General features: G+C 43.0%; 1 protein-coding gene across 1 annotated transcript in view; it reads left to right on the forward strand.

Annotated features, from left to right (window-relative positions):
• The window catches only part of LOC126291753 (putative uncharacterized protein DDB_G0271606), a 33,239-nt gene extending 17,327 nt beyond the window's left edge, over positions 1–15,912 (forward strand). The window contains exons 2-5 of the mRNA XM_049985430.1: positions 3,944–4,144; positions 6,901–7,264; positions 8,902–8,999; positions 13,017–15,912. Coding sequence (XP_049841387.1) covers positions 3,944–4,144; positions 6,901–7,264; positions 8,902–8,999; positions 13,017–13,418 — 1,065 coding nt within the window. The 3' untranslated portion in view covers positions 13,419–15,912. The remainder of the gene's footprint in view (positions 1–3,943; positions 4,145–6,900; positions 7,265–8,901; positions 9,000–13,016) is intronic.
• The last annotated feature ends 1,911 nt before the right edge of the window (positions 15,913–17,823 follow it).

Here is a 17,823-nt window from a genome sequence, read left to right on the forward strand (position 1 = left end):
GCCTCTTATACACCTGAGGATGGGTTTATAAGAGCCCGAAACCGGTCGTGTGATAATAAAAGAACTTTAAAACTGAAACGGTATTTTTAACCTCTGGTATAATGCTCAGTTGCAGATGTTTCTCCAACAGGATTGTTTGTAAAGACAAGGGATTGAGGATCGTAGTATGTCTTTGATGTCATGTAATCAGTACACTGAGTAAGTTGCGACCAAGAAGAAAATTTGGAGGAGAATTAAATTTCAGGGAGGAAAAATTAATATAAGGGGTTTTCGGAAACCACTGTGTATAGTCTAACACCTACTCAGGAAAAGTATTAATCACAATAGTCCTTTTCAAATCAAGTAACCTGTCATCGACAAAGAAAATATTGATTTTATTGGGTTTATATTTCAGTAGTACTTATCATAATATGCATGGAAAAGGATAAATATATTATATGGCGATGGCAGTTTATCTAAATAACGATTTCATTCAACGCAGAATGTGTTCAGAGACGTGTGCTCGCATCAATTGCGATTTTAGCAAACGATATGTGATAACATGTGATCAGACCATTGGAACGTGATAAGTTACGAGTGGCTTCCGGATGAACAAGTGATAGAAGAGAATTTGAAATGACTTTTGATTATTATTCAAGAAATAACTACAAAATTAATGTAATTAATTATGTATGTCCCCCATGGGACCATGTGCAATATAAGACCACGTTCGTCAAACTGGAAGTAAAAGGAACTTCATTTACTATCTAGCTAAAGTGGGATGGAAACGTGAAACATGACCTATCTTCACTACGAGTTATTGAAAGCCCCATATTGGTCATTCTACATGGAACAAAGTCTCTCACTGGAAACAATACATTTCGCTTCGGTCACAAGGAAAGCATATGTATAAAGCTGAAAATCATGTACAGTAGAATTTTACGACAGAGACCGCTAGCATGCAGACATAAATACCTGTTTTTGTATGTTTTCCGGGAAGAATAGCACAACATATTTCTTCTTTCCAGATACAGCTCGCAAAATGACCACGATGAGAGAATTCGGGAAGTTAGAACTAATATAGAGGTTTACAGGTAATCATTTTCCCAACGCACCATTCGCGAGTGGAAGGGGTCACCAGTCGGTTGTAACAGAAGTACCCTCCGCCACACACCGTCAGGTAGCTTGTGGAGTACTGAGGTAGATGTAGATGTAGCTCAGTAGAGTGAAGCCTCCAAAGTACGGCGTTCGGACATGGTTTCGCTATGTAGCCAAAGTTTGTGACTTCTCTAGAAGACGAAAACAGTGCACAGAGAGTCTTTACACCTCGCCAGCAACTTACAACTTGCGTAAAGATGAATGACGGAAAAGGAAGGCGTTTTGTAACAGCGGGCACCGCTATCGTATGGCGAAACCTCGTTTCGATATCTTGAACCGTTCGCAATCTAAAACGGGTGCAGGTTTCACGTGATTATCCGGTACGTAGCCGTAGTCGCGCTACTCAGTGTGTGCTAAGTGAAGCACAATCATTCCCCCCGAGAAGAATGCGTCAGCCTCTGGTTTTTTTCCTCTCCAGCGGGAGAAAGGCAGCGGCTGGAACGACCGGTCGCTCCAGCGCGCTCCTGTCACTTCCTTTCCAGCGGATCGAGAACGAAAGTCGCCGGACCGGCTGGGCCGGGGCGGACTGGAGTCTCGGCTGGACTTTCGCTGGACGCCCTGACCCCGGAGCACCGCTCAGACTTTTATTTAATTTCTTTTTTACATCGGGCCACACATTAGCTACAGCTGGGCGAGAGCGTGCAATAGTCCGGCGTCTGCACTCGGCGTTCACCACGGAAGCGCAGTCTCTGTTGTTAATGGCTGCCGGTGAAGGCGTCGCGAAAACCATTCGCTTTGCGATGCTTATGATTGATCACCTCAAATTTCTTTTTCATAAATAGAATAAAAAATGTTTCAAACAAGGTCTGTCTGGCTGCCACAGAAACATTAACCAGCACATTTGCCTTTCTTTGTTCCTTAACGAGGATATCAACAGTGGTGCGTCTTTATTAAAAACGCAACCCATAATCGACTTTGATTCTCTGTGCTAGCACACTGTGCTACTCATCTATGGAGAATGTAAATTAGCAGAAGGAGTATTTACAACAATGTTCTCCTATTTGTGATATACGTACAGACAGGAGGTGGACGAAAATAAGGAAACACCAAACCGCGTCACATTACCCTACCTAATACGGTCAAGGAAACACGTTGGCATTCAAAACATTTTTTTTAGTAACGTAGTTGGTTGGAAATAACAGCGATCAATTTACTTATAATCAATTATTCAAAATGACAGTCACAACCGCATTATTTATTTTGCCGCCAATCCACGATGGGGTCACCTTCAGGACAATTTACACCATGTGGTCGATCGCTGGAATCGTCACCCTGCTTGTGCACAGTAGTTGGTAGTTCCCAACCGTGCACAGGCAGGGTGACGATTCCAGCGAGCGACCACATGGTGTAAATTGTCCTGAAGGTGACCCCATCGTGGATTGGCGGCAAAATAAATAATGCGGTTGTGACTGTCATTTTGAATAATTGCATTCAAAACAGCTTCCAGCCCTTCCAGTAGTCTCGGAATGGATAAATAAAGGCCCTGTACTGTTTTTAAATCAACCTTATTACCAATCTTCCTAAAAAGTAGTAGCAACTTCAGGCGATGTGATGGATAGTGATCTCGAACTCTTCTCTCCCAACTAGACCACAATGACTCTTTCTGGCAGATTAAAACTGTGCGCCGGAGCGAGACTCGATCCCAGGAACTGACTTTGGCGGGCAAGTGCTCTACCGACCGAGCGACCCAATCACACCCTGTCCTCACAGCTTTTTTAAATTCTGACAGTACCTCCTTTTCTACTCTCCAAACTTCATGGAGCTCTGCTGCATACCGTGCAGAACAAGCACACCTGGAAAAAAAGGATATTGTGGAGACAGCTACAGCCTGGGGATGTTTCCAGAATGAAATTTTCACTCTGCAGCGGAGTGTGCGCTGATATGAAACTTCCTGTCAGATTAAAATTGTGTGCCGAAACGATGGATAGCTCAGTCGGTAGTGCACTTGGCCGCGAAAGGCAACGTTCCCGAGTTCGAGTCTCGGTCCGGCACACAGTTTTAATCTGGCAGGAACTTTCATATCAGCACACACTCCACTCCAGAGTGGAAATTTCGTTGTAGACCTCAATGTTGAGATCTGGTGACTGTGCCGACCAGGAGAGATGCGACAATTCATCCTCGTGCTGAAAAAACCAGTGCCAGCTGACTGAAGATGCGCGAACAGGGGCCATGTCATCTTGGAACACAGTATTACCTTGGGGAACGAACATCGTATCACGGGATGGACACGTAATCGTTGACAGTAATGAGACCTCACAGAGTAACTACGAGGCTCATTGAATAGCAACGCATGGCTGCCCAAATCATCACCGAACCCACGCCGTGTTTCAGTCTTGGAACGTAAACTCGGCCAGAAGTTGGAAACAGTGTGAAACGAGACTCATCCGCCCAAACGACTTTCAACCATTCGTCTACAGTGCAGTTTGCATGGCTCCGGCACTGCTCCTTCCTGTTACCGGCATTCTTACCGCTCATGACTGGTTTTGGAATTCCAGCTCGCCCTGCAGCAATGCTTCTAGACCTCATTCCGCGGGTGCGACATTCTGTTCAGCGGTGATTTTCGAATCTGTCCTTTTTCGCCACAATTCTCAATAAACGTTGAACGTCCGCCACGATCAGTAAACACACTTTCGTCCGTATTGCTGCTGTTACCGGATATGTTTCTCTGCTTTCCCTGTATACGGTATAATTCTTCCATATGGAAGTCCAATTGAAAGACTTGCACCAGATCTCTGTAATTATGATAATTATAGCCAGTAGACAAGGAACAGCCTAACAGAGGATATGTGAATTTGTGGTTTTGCAGATGAGGACAAGCGGCGGCGTGGTGTGCTGGGTGGCGGTGTGTGCCTGCCTGGTGGCGCAGCTGGCGACAGCAGCTGAGGAGCAGCAGCGGCAGATCCGGCTGGAGGACATCGAGCGCGACAACCTCAGCAGCGCCAAGGAGAGACAGCAGCTGCAGCAGCAGCCGCAGCCCCAGCAGCAGCAGCTGTATGCGCAGCAGCAGGTCAGCGCTCGCCCTCCCAGCTGTACACTCTCCCTCACCCGTCAGCGACCTTAAGGAGGGAACTTGGTAGTCTCACTTGTGGTCAGGAAGTCATGTCCAGAAGTGTCCCATTTCAACATGAAATACAGGGTGTCCGAAAAGTCTTTCCCTGATTGCATGAATTGATAACTCACGCTAGAAATAAGATACAAATATGAAACTGGTGTCTAATTGTTTACGAACTATCAAAGTTTTCTCACACATCAGTAAACTTCCACATGAGTACCCTTGGTAGCATGTAGCACATCTAGGCAATATTCAATTTCTGTCCACAAATTAGCCAACATCACTGGAGGGATCGATTCAACGACTGTGCTTATCCATTGCCACAGGGTTTCCAGATCCGGTACACGTGTTCGTCCTTGACGTAACCCCATAAAAAGAAGTCTAATTGGGTTATGTCAGGAGAGCGTGGAGGCCAAACCGTTAGCCCATCACGACCAATCCATCGCCCAGGAGCGGTCATATCGAGATGGGCACGGACGTCCAAACCCCAATGAGGCGGTGCACCGTCTTGCTGAAACAAGACATCGGGGTAATACTGAAGCAGCTGAGGAACAGCATACAGTTGCAACATGTCCAGATACACTGCAGGTGTGATGCTAGCCTCAGCGAAGCAGGATGGCCCGATAATTCGATCGTGCAATAGCGTGCACCAAACATTCGCCTTTGGACTGCCTCTGGTGCACTCCATGACCTCGCCAGGGGGTTGTGAACCCCAAATGCGCACATTATAGTTATTCACTACTCCACTGACAAAAAAGGTCGCTTCGTCGGAAAAGTCAATTCGTCTGAGATAACCATCATCGTCCTCAATACGTGATAGCATATCGACCACAAAGTCATACCGACGTGTACTTTAATAGTTTGTAAACAATTAGACACCAGTTTTGTATCTTACTTCTAGCCTGAGTTATCAATTTATGTAATCAGGGAAAAACTTTTCGGACACCCTATATAGTTGAAGCCCAGGTTAATTAATGACAGAGTTGCACAAAGCACGTATCAAGGAGGTGTTCAAAAATGGTTCAAATGGCTCTGAGCACTATGGGGCTTAATATCTGAGGTCATCAGTCTTAGAACTACTTAAACTTAACTAACCTAAGGACGTCACACACATCCATGCCCGAGGCAGGATTCGAACTTACGACCGTAGCGCTCGCGTGGTTCCAGACTGTAGCGCCTAGAACCGCTCGGTCAGTCCGGCCTGCTCAAGGAGGTGTTCAGAATTGCCTCAGTCCCTGTCATTATAATCTGACTGCAACAATGACTGGGGAAAACTGGCACTTTCCCAACTTGGGCGGCTGACTGTGGTGCCGCACAGGCGTGTCCATCGTTTGTGTACAGTGTGCATGGCTGCATGTGTCACAGATACAACCCGTGCAAATAACTGCAGAGTCAGCATGTGGAACAGCTCTTGTGGAGCACACAGATCAGGGCTCTTTGCCTCAGCTGTGTGCATACCATGAAGCGCTGTGTCTGAAAGTCATTTATGTACCAAGTCCCCTCTACAACCCCTAAAACCCTCTAACAGCAAATTGAATCACCTAGTATATGAATGTTGGACGATTAATGTTGGGAGTTTAAACACTGATCTTTCAGTAACGATACTAAAGTCTTTGAAACATCGTCTGATCAGTCTTATAGAAAAAAAAGTGACCATCAATGTTGCCACAAAAATAAAAAAATATGCAAGTTGCTTTCTACCGCTATCGGTAAGTTTTTCGTAATTTACACGATATGTTTTCTTATCGCATCATATGACAACAGTGCGACACGTTTACGACTAGTCAAATGTGACGATGGGAGACGATGGGGGGGGGGGGGGGGGCAGACGAGAATTATTTTTGAATGACCTTTCTTGTAGTTAATACTTCACTGATCCCTATCATGCACTTCATGCTTTCATTGCGTCAGCTAGTGTGGCAACACACGTAAACAGAGAAATCAAATTTGATTTACTGATTAAGCATACCAAAAAGAGGACAAGAAAAGTATAATTTGAAAACAGGAACAGATACTGATCTACCACCACAATTCATTTATTACCTCTAAGATGTCCTTCTATATCTTAAACAAGATCAATTTGAAGTGTGGAATCATTCGCATGTTCTATCTATATAAAGCTACAAAAGCTGCAAGAAATTACTCTTAAACACATCAGCTATAAAGCTGCATAATCTGCTTATGAAAGACTGTTCTCAAACGAAGGTATTTGAGCCCTTACTATATTTAGTTTGACGTTGATTGTACATCAGAATATTTTATGATCTGAAGATGGCAGTAGCCGAAACCGGTCATAGTGAAATGTAAAACTTTATGTGATTAAGATGGACCTGTAAAATAAAGTGCCAAACAAATGATCACGGACTCATTAACAGACTTTTTGCCTTGAATTGACAGGTATTTTCTCTCAAGTGTGTTATTTTTACAGTAGTTGGACAAAAAGGAGTGGGATCTGTAACCTCTATTATTGCTGTATGTCTTGATTAACAAGTATGATATGAGATATATTTGTATACTGCTCTTTACGCCACTCTTTAAATTTATGATTTGTCACCATTCTTAAGAAAATCGATGTTCCTAGTTATAATTGTCAGATACTGATATTTAGATGCTGATGATAAAATAAATATCAGCATCAGTGCTTTACATCATTGCACAGCCCGACATGAGTACAAGTTCAGCATACGGCAGTGTAACGCTCCTTTCGGCAGGTCCAGCAGCTGCCACAGCAGCAGCAGATCCCCCTGGGCTACGCACAGCTAGCGGAGCTGCAGCAGCAGCAACAGCAGCTGTTCAGCCCGGCTGCACTCCAGCAGCTGGCAGCCGCCTACCAGCCGCAGGTGGCACAACACGTCCCCGCCGCGGCGGCCGCACAGGCGCCGCAGCTGCCGGGACAACAGCTGCTCTACGTCTCGCCCGCACAGGCACAGCAGCTGCAGCTGCAGGCACAACGGCAGCTGCTGGGTGGGGCGGCAGGTGCCGGCCTTCCGGTGTCTGCATTCTACCAAGCACAGCAGCAACCAGCAGCTGCAGCTGCGGCCGCTCACCAGTACCAGCCAGCTGCTGCTATCCCAGGTGGGACCGAGTGGACATACCAGAAATATCACGGTGTGAATCTCTCACATTTTCACTGACTCACTTTTTTTAGTCTCAGAAAGGCATCTTGTCATTGATCTTCTCATCTTTCTGGGTCATCAGTTGAGTGGCATGATGGACTCTACGACGACTTCCTCCCTTGTGCCAACTTTCATCATACAGTAGGCTGTTCTGGCACTACCCCAAGATGCAGGGAATCCTTCCACATTCCTCCTGGGATTCGTGGGCAGCTAGTGTAGGCTACTCGCTAGATGACCCTATTGAACATGTACTACTCATGAGTGAGCTAATTGGGAACCCCTGCACATGGCGTTTGAGCGTATGTGCTGCGACTCAGCTACTACACTGCATTTGCATCAGCCATTTGCTCAACAATGGCGACTTGCTCCAGTGGCTGCCTGGCCTATCTTAGAGTATCACTTGCACCATCTTTGCTTCCATATATGAATTGTCAATGTGGAAGAATGCCGTGCAAGGATCCCAGGTTCAATTGCTAGCTGGGTCAGAGATTGTCCAGGGATTGGGCGTTGTATTGTTTTATCATAATTTCATCCTCATCGTCACGCAAGTCAAGTGGCCCCACCTAAAAAGAGATGCACCAGGTGACCGGCCTGCCCGACGGGAGGCTCCAGCCACACGACATTTCACTTTACTTGCACAATTGTCCTCAATTATTTGTTGGATGTATTCCAGTCTGCAACTCCCTTACAGTTTTATCGTATTTCAGTACTGCTACGAAAATTTCAGGTTTTATTTCATTTCCCATTCTCTTGTTTCTTCTTATAAAAAAATGGCTCTGAGCACTATTGGACTTAACATCTATGGTCATCAGTCCCCTAGAACTTAGAAATAAGGACAGCACACCCAGCCATGACTTTCCTCTTATAGTCAGTATTTTCTGTACATTCTTTTTGTCACCTATTTCACCGAGACCTTTCTCGTTTTTCTTATCACGTCACTTAATTTTCAGCGTCCTTCTGTGGCGTCACATATCAACCGCTACAATTCTCTTCTTTTCTGAGTTTGCCCTCTTGTTGCGCATCTTGCCTATTTTTTGTGTAAATGGCCTTTTAAGGTCCTTCATCACTTCAGTAGTTTTTTAGTTTTAACTTAAACATCATTTCTTGTTAATAACATGGCTTAAAAGACAGTGTTTTGGAATCTTGTACGGCGCTCACGATGGTTAAATCATTGCTCTAAAGTTTTACTTCATTTCTTTGATCGCCCCTTCTATGAACGAGTTGCACGTTAATTATTTTGTTGTCCTCAGATCATTTACACAATTATGTTTGACATCTCATGTTGATACAAAGAGCTAAACAAGTAACAATGTAAATAGGTCACATGTGTAGCCATGATATTCGACACATATTTGACAGACAAAAGACTTGTGTGTTGCGTCCAGTGTTTTATATGAATATTTATAAACAAATTAACCAAAAATCTCAAAGCAAACTGACTCACTCACTCACTCACATACACACTGGCTGCTTTGTTTCTTTCCACTTCTAGTCATCACTTGCTTGTAGCGTAGTCAGATGGTGTCCTACGCGTGTGCCCTACCTTCCTTCCGGCCTGGACCAGCTGAAAGTACCTCCCTCCCTCCTATCTTACAGGAGCTGCGCTGGCAGGCGCCGCCTACCCGCAACAGTACCTGCAGCAGTTCGCACAGGCGCCCGTTGTCAACATCCCGGCCCAGAGGGCGCAGTACAAGGTACGTAGCATAGTGTCCAGCACTGCTTGTCTACTCGCACTGAGTCTTACTCGCTGCAGCTGATGTGATGTCTCAGACGATAAAATCTGGTGGTTCTCTTGTACTATAACACTTCACTGACCAGTTCTAAACTTCCTTCAGGGTGTCATTTGCTTTCTCTGCAAGAAGTTGTTGTTTAATTTGCTACCACATTACTTTCATTCTTTGTAAAATAACACTTGCCGTTAAAAGTCATGCTTTTCTTTGTTCGGTAGTGCCTTTAAATAAGCAAATAAATTGGATATACTGGGTGATAAAAAAGTCAGTATAAATTTGAAAACTATAAATCGTGGAAGAATGTAGATAGAGAGGTTCAAATTGACACACATGCTTGGAATGACATGGGGTTTTATTAGAACAAAAAAAAAAAAAAATACAAAAGTTCAAAAAATGTCCGACAGATGGCGCTTCATCTGATCAGAACAGCAATAATTGGCATAACAAAGTGAGATAAAGCAAAGATGATGTTCTTTACTGCAAATGCTCAATATGTCCACCATCATTCCTCAACAATAGCTGTAGACGAGGAATAATGTTGTGAACAGCACTGTAAAGCATGTCCTGAGTTATGGTGAGGCATTGGCGTTGGATGTTGCCTTTCAGCATCCCTAGAGCTGTAGGTCGATTACAATACACTTGCGACTTCAGGTAACCCCAAAGCCAATAATCGCATGGACAGAGGTCTGGAGACCTGGGAGGCCAAGCATGACGAAAGTGGCGGCTGAGCCCACGATCATCACCGAACGACGCGGGCAAGAGATCTTTCACGCATCTAGTAATATGGGGTGTAGCACCATCTTGCATAAGAGAATCAAGTAGCACTTCTGTAAATTCTACTACGGTTGATTCTTATTTCTACCAATGTGTTATGTACTTGGGGGTTGTCTTCATTCAAGTAATTTATTAATATGCCAAAAGATTGACCATGGTAAACCTCCTCAATCAGTACTTCGCCTACAGCAGCAACTCAAAATTCGCGTTAGCTACACAACACTCAGTTAATTCCTTATTTATGTGGTTGATCTCACTTAACATTCACCAAACACGTTTGCTACTTTCTGGAGACGATACCATTGTTACTATGTTTCACATTAGAGATAACGCAACAGACTGAATTGGTAATGCTACTTTTCATAGAATTATTAAGTGGTTCTATGAAAACGAATTTCCCTGAATTTTGAGAAAACAGTTCTGCACCGGAAACAGAGTGACACCAGTAGTTAGTGGAGAACATGAACAGCAGTCAGTAAACTGAGTACAATGCTCCAAAGTTTTGTGTCTATATATTGATGACAACTTGAACTGATAAAAATATATTGCTGAGTTTCTGAGCCTGTTTAGGTTACACGAACATCCTCAGACAATTCATTTCTGGCGTTACAACTTGCTCAAAAATTAAGTTCACTTACTTTTCCTGTTCATATAGGTGCTAGGTTTTGTAAGAAACAACTCAAACTCGTATTGAATGTTGCATATTTTCACTCCATAATATCCTATGAAATAGTTTTTCGTGGTACCTCATATTTTAGAAATAAAGCACTTCACAAAAGCAAGCAGTAAGAATAATGTGTAGTATTCACCTGCAGTCATCTTGTCGATGCCTCTTGAAAGAGTGAGGTGTTCTAATCTCACCTAGTAACAGATACAAGTAGTATACCCAGAGTCTCTCCTAAGAGTCGTGGAGCGCATTTCCTTTGGTGTTTCGGAATATACTTGCAGTCTCATTCCTGCAATTTGCAGCTGGAGTCAGCCCACACAAATATTGCTCCTCACATATTCCATACGACACCCAAGGTCAATGGGAAGCGCTGACTTGCTTCCCATTCCGTATAAAAGGATTTCTAGAGCGCAGTTTTAAGTGCCCATTCGACAGAGCGGTCCCAAAGTACTCACTCTAGTGTGATTTTCGGTTTAGTGGCATGTATTAACAGTGTCAGTAAAACAAGAATGAATAACCAGTACTCCACTAGCGACTGAGGTGCTCCTCTGTCCGACACTGCCAGCTACCGCCTTGCAACAGCGCTGATCAGTTGGTGTTGGAGTACTGGTTATTCCACGGTGTTTTACCCTCCCTGTTAGCACATATCACTAAATTGAATATCACTACTACTTTGGGACCACTCTGTCCCATGGGAACTCAAAACTGCGTTTTTAAGGTAATGTCGCTTGTCCCAAAAGACAATCATACATATATTGTTGAAACTGGATGTCACATGAAACGAGTGTTATAACTTCACATTGTGTGCTTCTTTAGCGGATACAGGAGGAAGGAACAGATGCTGTTCATGAACAGAGAATTCAGATATTAATTTATTCTACAGATGGTGTCAAATAGAAAAAAAATAATAAATAACTTTGTTGCTGTAGTTGTAGTGTCCGCTGCCAACAGTAGCTTTGAATGTTGAAACATATAGAGATAACGAAGGTTTACAAATCAGTCAGACGATCGTTGGCTCCAGTAAATGTTATCCAACTGGCAAACAAACAAAATGGGCTAAGTGGATGAATGTTCGAGCTTAAGTAGACGTGCTGCTGGAGCTCTGGAGAGAGGATGCCTGTGTCTGATTGGCAGCGGCGTAATCGTTCGTGGCAGGCAGCGCCGCCGTGCCGCGGTGGTCGCTGTTGAAAACTCGGCAGTGTAAACTGGCGGCGCGCGTATTTGAAAGTGCGGCCGACTGGATTGCAGCCGGTACCGCAACGAGCAATATTTGTTCCCACCGACTGCATCTATCATTGCAAATGCGAAATCGCAGGTATCTGTCGAAACGTCAGAGAAAAAGCGCGTGAAAACTCTTAGGACGGACATCCCGTACATTCACAAGTGAAGTTCATCTTACATAATCAATCACAATTTGAGAATAACATTGATGCTCATATCTACTATAAGAAAAAGAGAGCTTCATTACGCACACTTAAAGTTGTTAGTGGCTCAATACGAATAAAAAGAAAAGAAATTTGTCATTGTCCAATAACGTAAAATGTCTGACAGGTAGTAAAACAACTTTCAAATCTAATCCAATGCCATTTCTTCTGGACATCTCCTTCTATCCCATAGAGAAATTATTATTTTAATATTAGTACATCGTAAAAAAAAGAAAGACGTTAGTTTTATGTGTAGTTGTGTAATACGATCATTAACGTTACATTTAGGTGAGTGTGCCATTTAGGAACTTGTAAATGGACAGCATGTATCTATTCACTGAAAATAATCTAATAATGACTTCTTTCACATTATTTCGTAAAAAGTCGCTCAAATGGTCTGTGAAACATGTAACTGACTGACTGACTAAATGCAATGGCTATTCGGAAAGTAACGTCCGAACGGCCACAAAATGGAAACCATTTTGAAAACCAAAGTTATTTTATTTGCAATAGTTAGCTACAACTTCCAGTTACTTCTCTACATAGTTGTCTGTCCAACTTAGACATTTATTTTAGCGTTGTACGAATTTCCTATACCCTTCTAAAAGAAAGTAGCCGCCTGTGCTTTACCAAAATACTGTAAGCAGTTCTGCAACTCCTTGTCTGTGCCAAAACGTTGCCTGCATAGCCAGCGGTTCTTGTGAGCAGAGATGAAACTGGGGGTAGCCAGCTCTGGGATCTATGGTGGGTGATCAAACATTTCCCACCGAAAACGCTTTACGACCGTCTTCATTGTTCCTGAAGACTGTGGCTGAGAGCTGTCAGGAGAAGGAGATGCATGTTATTTGGGCTATATGACAGCGGGCGATTTTTTTTGTCAGAACCTCGTACTTGGCGGAAGACACTATTTTCAATGCATCTTTATGTGCTCACTGTGTGCTCAGAACTGAAAAGAGCTAATTGATGCAATCGACGGGCATACTAGTACACTGCCCAACACCTCTGTCCAAAGCTTCATCCGATTTTCAGTGTGGTTTCCATTTTGCGCCTGATCAGCCCTCGTAATTAAGTCACAGCTTGGGTACGGGACAGACTACAGCTGTGCTCTGTATGCAGGTTGCAGCAGCTGCCCCCGCAGCTGCGGCTCAGCAGCAGTTCTACATCTCCCCGGAGCAGCTGCAGCAGTACCAGCAGCCCCAGCAGCAGCAGGTGCAGTACGACTACAGCGCCCTCCTGCAACAGCAGCAGCTGCAGCAGCAGCAGCTGCAACAGCAGCAGCTGCAACAGCAGCAGCTGCAGCAGCAGCTGCAGCAGCAGGCCAAGCCCGACTACAACGCGCTCGCACAGCAGCAGGTGCAACAGCATCTGAAGAGCGCGCACGTCAAGTCCACGGCCGCCCCTCCGGCCAAGCAGCAGCAGCAGCAGCAGAGCCAGAGCGGTTTCGTGCCCATCCAGGCCCCCACCCTGAGGCACCCGGGCAGGGGGGTCAGCTTCAGCCATTACCGCCAGGGTGCTTAGGGTCACAGTGGTCCCCCACTGGGGTCTCCCATCAAGGGCCCAGCTCAGCTCCAAAATGCATCACTTCACGCAACACTACTGTGCATTACAAGCCTATAAGGGCACAAAATCTCGAGAGTCCAATGGTATATGTGGCAGCATTGGGGATTGGTACCAGTGCTGTGTTGACCAAATGAATAACTGGGTACACCATGAAAGGGGCTTCAGGATAATAGTTGTGTAGTGTCCTAATATATTTGTCACTGACATCACTTCACTTACCATACATCACGTTTAACTCCACAACCACATGTCTCATCACAGCATTTGCACCACTCATCCACATTATCAAATGAGAATCGATTGGTAGGGCCAACAGTTTTGTTGGAAGACGCAAGTGCTATGGTGAACTTTTGAAAACTGAACAGCCATATCAAATTGATTCACCAATCAAGAGACTCAGGAAAACATGTTACTTGCGTTAGGTCCTACACCACTGGTGGAAGATTATGTATCTAAATCCCGAATTCACATCACTTGTCATATACCATTTCTAATTCCACAATCATTGCTCTAGCCATGCCACATCACCACGTCCAAACAGCATCCCTGACAATAACAGTGTTTTCACGACCTAAACAATAAAAAGTATCAACAATTAACATATTTTAGTGTCTTACTATGGTAAGTTTGAGAACAGTTGTCCAACCATCATAGCTACATTTCCCATATACGTACCTTGAAAGTAGAGTAGTGCCTTTGCTTATAAACCACAGTCAACTTACACATCACGCAGCTATTATCTCGTTTGGTCACAAACTAACTAATCATACAAACTAACTAATCATACAATGCTTGTTGCTTGCAAATAGGGAGTTGGGCTTCATAATCCATCATTCACTGCAGCATCATGCTTACATTCAACGCCAGTGCACAAAATTGGGATGTGTGAAATTTATTGTCAATTACAGTGGCGCTAATAAATAATCCAAGCTTTACAGAGGATATTCGTAGCAAAGGCAAATCTTCTCTGTAAAATACTGTTTACTTTTTACTACACAGTGTGTCAAAACGGCGGAAGACACAAACTTACAAGAATTTGTTTTCTTGTGTTAACTACTGGGCGAACAGTCTCGGCTATATCAACTGTGCATCCGTCACCCAACACATATTCTGTAGTTGCCACTGTATCATGTACCTATCCAAGTCAAATAGCATCGCAGTATCCATTCATCAGCACAATTAACCTCACAAACCATGCACTCACCTGCACCTAACTGTCACATTGTCCATCATCGCTAGATTTTGTGAGGAACTATGAACCTCATTCAATCACAAAATTGAGTGAACTATCTTAACGGTTTAAACTAAGACTGAATTTTATTGTCACATATCGCTTACACCATTCATTGCCACTTATCATTCATGCGCGTCATTAAAGGTACCTGGTTATGTGTCCTAAAATAATCTTTTTGTGCTTTTTATTAAGTCCATGTTTTATTCCCATTCAGATAAAAAAATAATAATCCGGGAAAGTGTATTAAACTATGGATAAGGCTTCATATTCGGAAGTATGTGTAACCTTTTCATTCCCAGGAGAGATATGGTAGTGATTATTAACTGGCATTTATGTTCCTCATGTCGTTTCACGATCATAGAATTTTATAACTAACCATCGTTGTACAGCAGCTCTTCAGAGTAGACATAGATTAGATGTTCATGTATTCCGTTTGCATACAAGGCTTAGGCTTAATAATCTGTATAAAGAAGATTGCCATCTCTGTAATCAGTATTCATGTACACAATTCATCGGTTTCTTCATCACGTCACTTCATCGATCACGCTTTGCTACTGGTCCACATATCACGAACCACCAGCACCATTCATTGCCATTCGCGACCTCTAGAGTATCTTGAATCGTAAAGAACACAGCTTCTAAATATTCACTAGGATAGTACTCTAACTGCACATACGTAAACATCGCATCATACACCACTGCATAGATCACCATCACATTTCAGAAACGATCCTGTAGCTACTAATGCTGTTACTACATGAAACATCCTGCAGATTAATATTTCACGAGTGAACTATAAAGCTTGCTAACTAAAAGAGTTTTTTCATTATCACCGATTTCATTCCATTAACTCATTTCACTTAGAGAGTCAGAAGAAGCTCCAACTGTAAGTGTTCTCGACGTCATTTTTCATTAATGGAACTGCACTCAAGAATGAAAAGTAAGGGCGTAATGCACAGTTGGGAGTTGTTGAATAGTCTGAATGAGAGAAATGCTGTTTTGTTCTCCCATAACAATTCCCACATCATTTTGGGAGCTGGACTCTGCAGGTGCTTGTCTCTGACGCATGTAAATGCTTGTCTTTCATTATTGTTTAGGAGCTCATAAGATGTAGCTCCACGTGCTTTCCTGTTATGTTTACATTCGTATGAAATATGTATGATTGCACTGTACTTTACCTATTTGTACTTTTTTGTAATAAAACATTTCCCTCTCGGATGTTCAGTGTTTACCCATGCATGTCCCGGATAAACAGAATTTCGCTTCATAAATTGAGCATGCCGAACAAGCATCAGTCAGCCACAGAATAAATACTGTGTAACACCGCCTCTGTACTTCATAACGGCCTCAGTTCAGCGAGAAGCTAGGTGTTCTGTGATGTTTCGATACTTTAAGCTATATACGATGAGAATTTAACATTAATTATTTTCATTGCGTAGGTAAGAACATTATAAGATGAACACTTTGCAGGAGGCCAAATAAATGTTTGATTTTATTTTAGATGAGCGCCAGGCCCCCTACGAGTTTACAATTTCACGAAATAAAGTCCAGACCGGAATTCTCCTATCTGCCCCAAATGGTATCGCTGAAAATACCTGACCTCTCGCCAATTTGAATTACTGAAATATTCAAACTCAAATTAAATAAGGAGTTGAAATGATTTCGTAGCCTCTGATATGAATAAAAATCGCAAAATAACATAATATTTAAATCTGATGCTTAATGGCGGCCAATTGTTGCCAGTCAGCGATAACGGCTTTTGGGCGGCGTAGCAGTTGAAAAATACTAATTAATCTCTCTCTTCAAGTGAAACATTTAGATGAGGTACTTGCATAATCTTGAAATAATAACATGAGATATTTTTATACATATATTTTAAGAAACAATTTGTATACACACCTGACATCGTCTAGAAGAGAAAACGATAATATCTGCAAGCGTTAAGCGCTACACACAATCTCCATATAACAAAGGAAGCAGAAGAAGATCGATTTGTTTTGTTCATCTTATATATAGTTACACAAAGATATAAATATTTTATTTCAATATATTTTTGCTGCGATGTTAATTATCAGCGATAAGGTCTTTTTCTCATCAGAGTGCTTACGTTACAGTTTTTTGTAAATATTAGTTGTACAGTTCTTCACAAATGCCTTTTAAGTCTTATTTGTTTTATTTTATTCCCCTTTTTTTATATGCATTGCACACGCAGCGTCCGTAAAAATCGCCTAATGGACACTACAGTTCGTTTTTTTCCGCGCGCAATAAGAGACTGGTATAATAGAGAATTATGAAGGTGGTTCGATGAACGCTCTGCCAGGCACCTAAGTGTGATTTTCAGAGTATCTGTGTAGATGTAGATGTGGGAACAGAGTCCTCATGTTTCTCCAGGTATCCTATCCCAGAGGAAAAATGTTCCTGCCGTAGCACAAGAAGGTAGATATGCTTGCTGTCTTTTAAAAGACTGTGACAGAGAACCGGGTAACGAGCAACCACCCCCCCCCCCCCCTGCCCCCCTCCCTCCCTAGCCTACTTATGCTCTCCACTCATCTGTATTTTTCATTTCCGCTGTTTCCTCGCTCTTTCTTTCCCATTGCTTCTATTTCCATCAATCTGTCATTCTCTTTTACTGCCACTGTGTCTTACTTGCCTCTCTTACTCCTCTCTCTTCGTCTTCACCCATCTCTCTTTCTCCTTCACTGCCACTTTCTCTCTATTTATTTCGCACTCGCACTGTCTCCTGTATCTTCCACTGTCATCTCTCTGCTACTCTTTCAGCTCCAAAAAGCACGAATATGTTTGCATACCAAAAGTTTTGGTGGCGAAGGACGAATGAAGATTAGGCAGCTGCTTCCCCACTTTTCTGTCAGGATCTTTTAAACTGGAACACATTCGCCTTTTTTGTGTTCCGAGAGGAGCGGTTTTTCGCTGGTTCCCTTCCTTTTCTTTGCTACAGCAGAGTGTGCTGCTCATATAAAACGAATTCCATAGGTCAGTAAAGCTTTGACAGTTCATTTCTGTACTTCGACATTTACCTTGACACACATAAACAACAAACGAGAATACATAAGGCAACATAAATATAAAATCGTTTGCTTTAAATTTTTCTGGATACTTTACTGATCGATC

Source organism: Schistocerca gregaria, chromosome 9, assembly GCF_023897955.1.
Source record: "Schistocerca gregaria isolate iqSchGreg1 chromosome 9, iqSchGreg1.2, whole genome shotgun sequence".
NCBI lineage: Eukaryota > Metazoa > Arthropoda > Insecta > Orthoptera > Acrididae > Schistocerca > Schistocerca gregaria.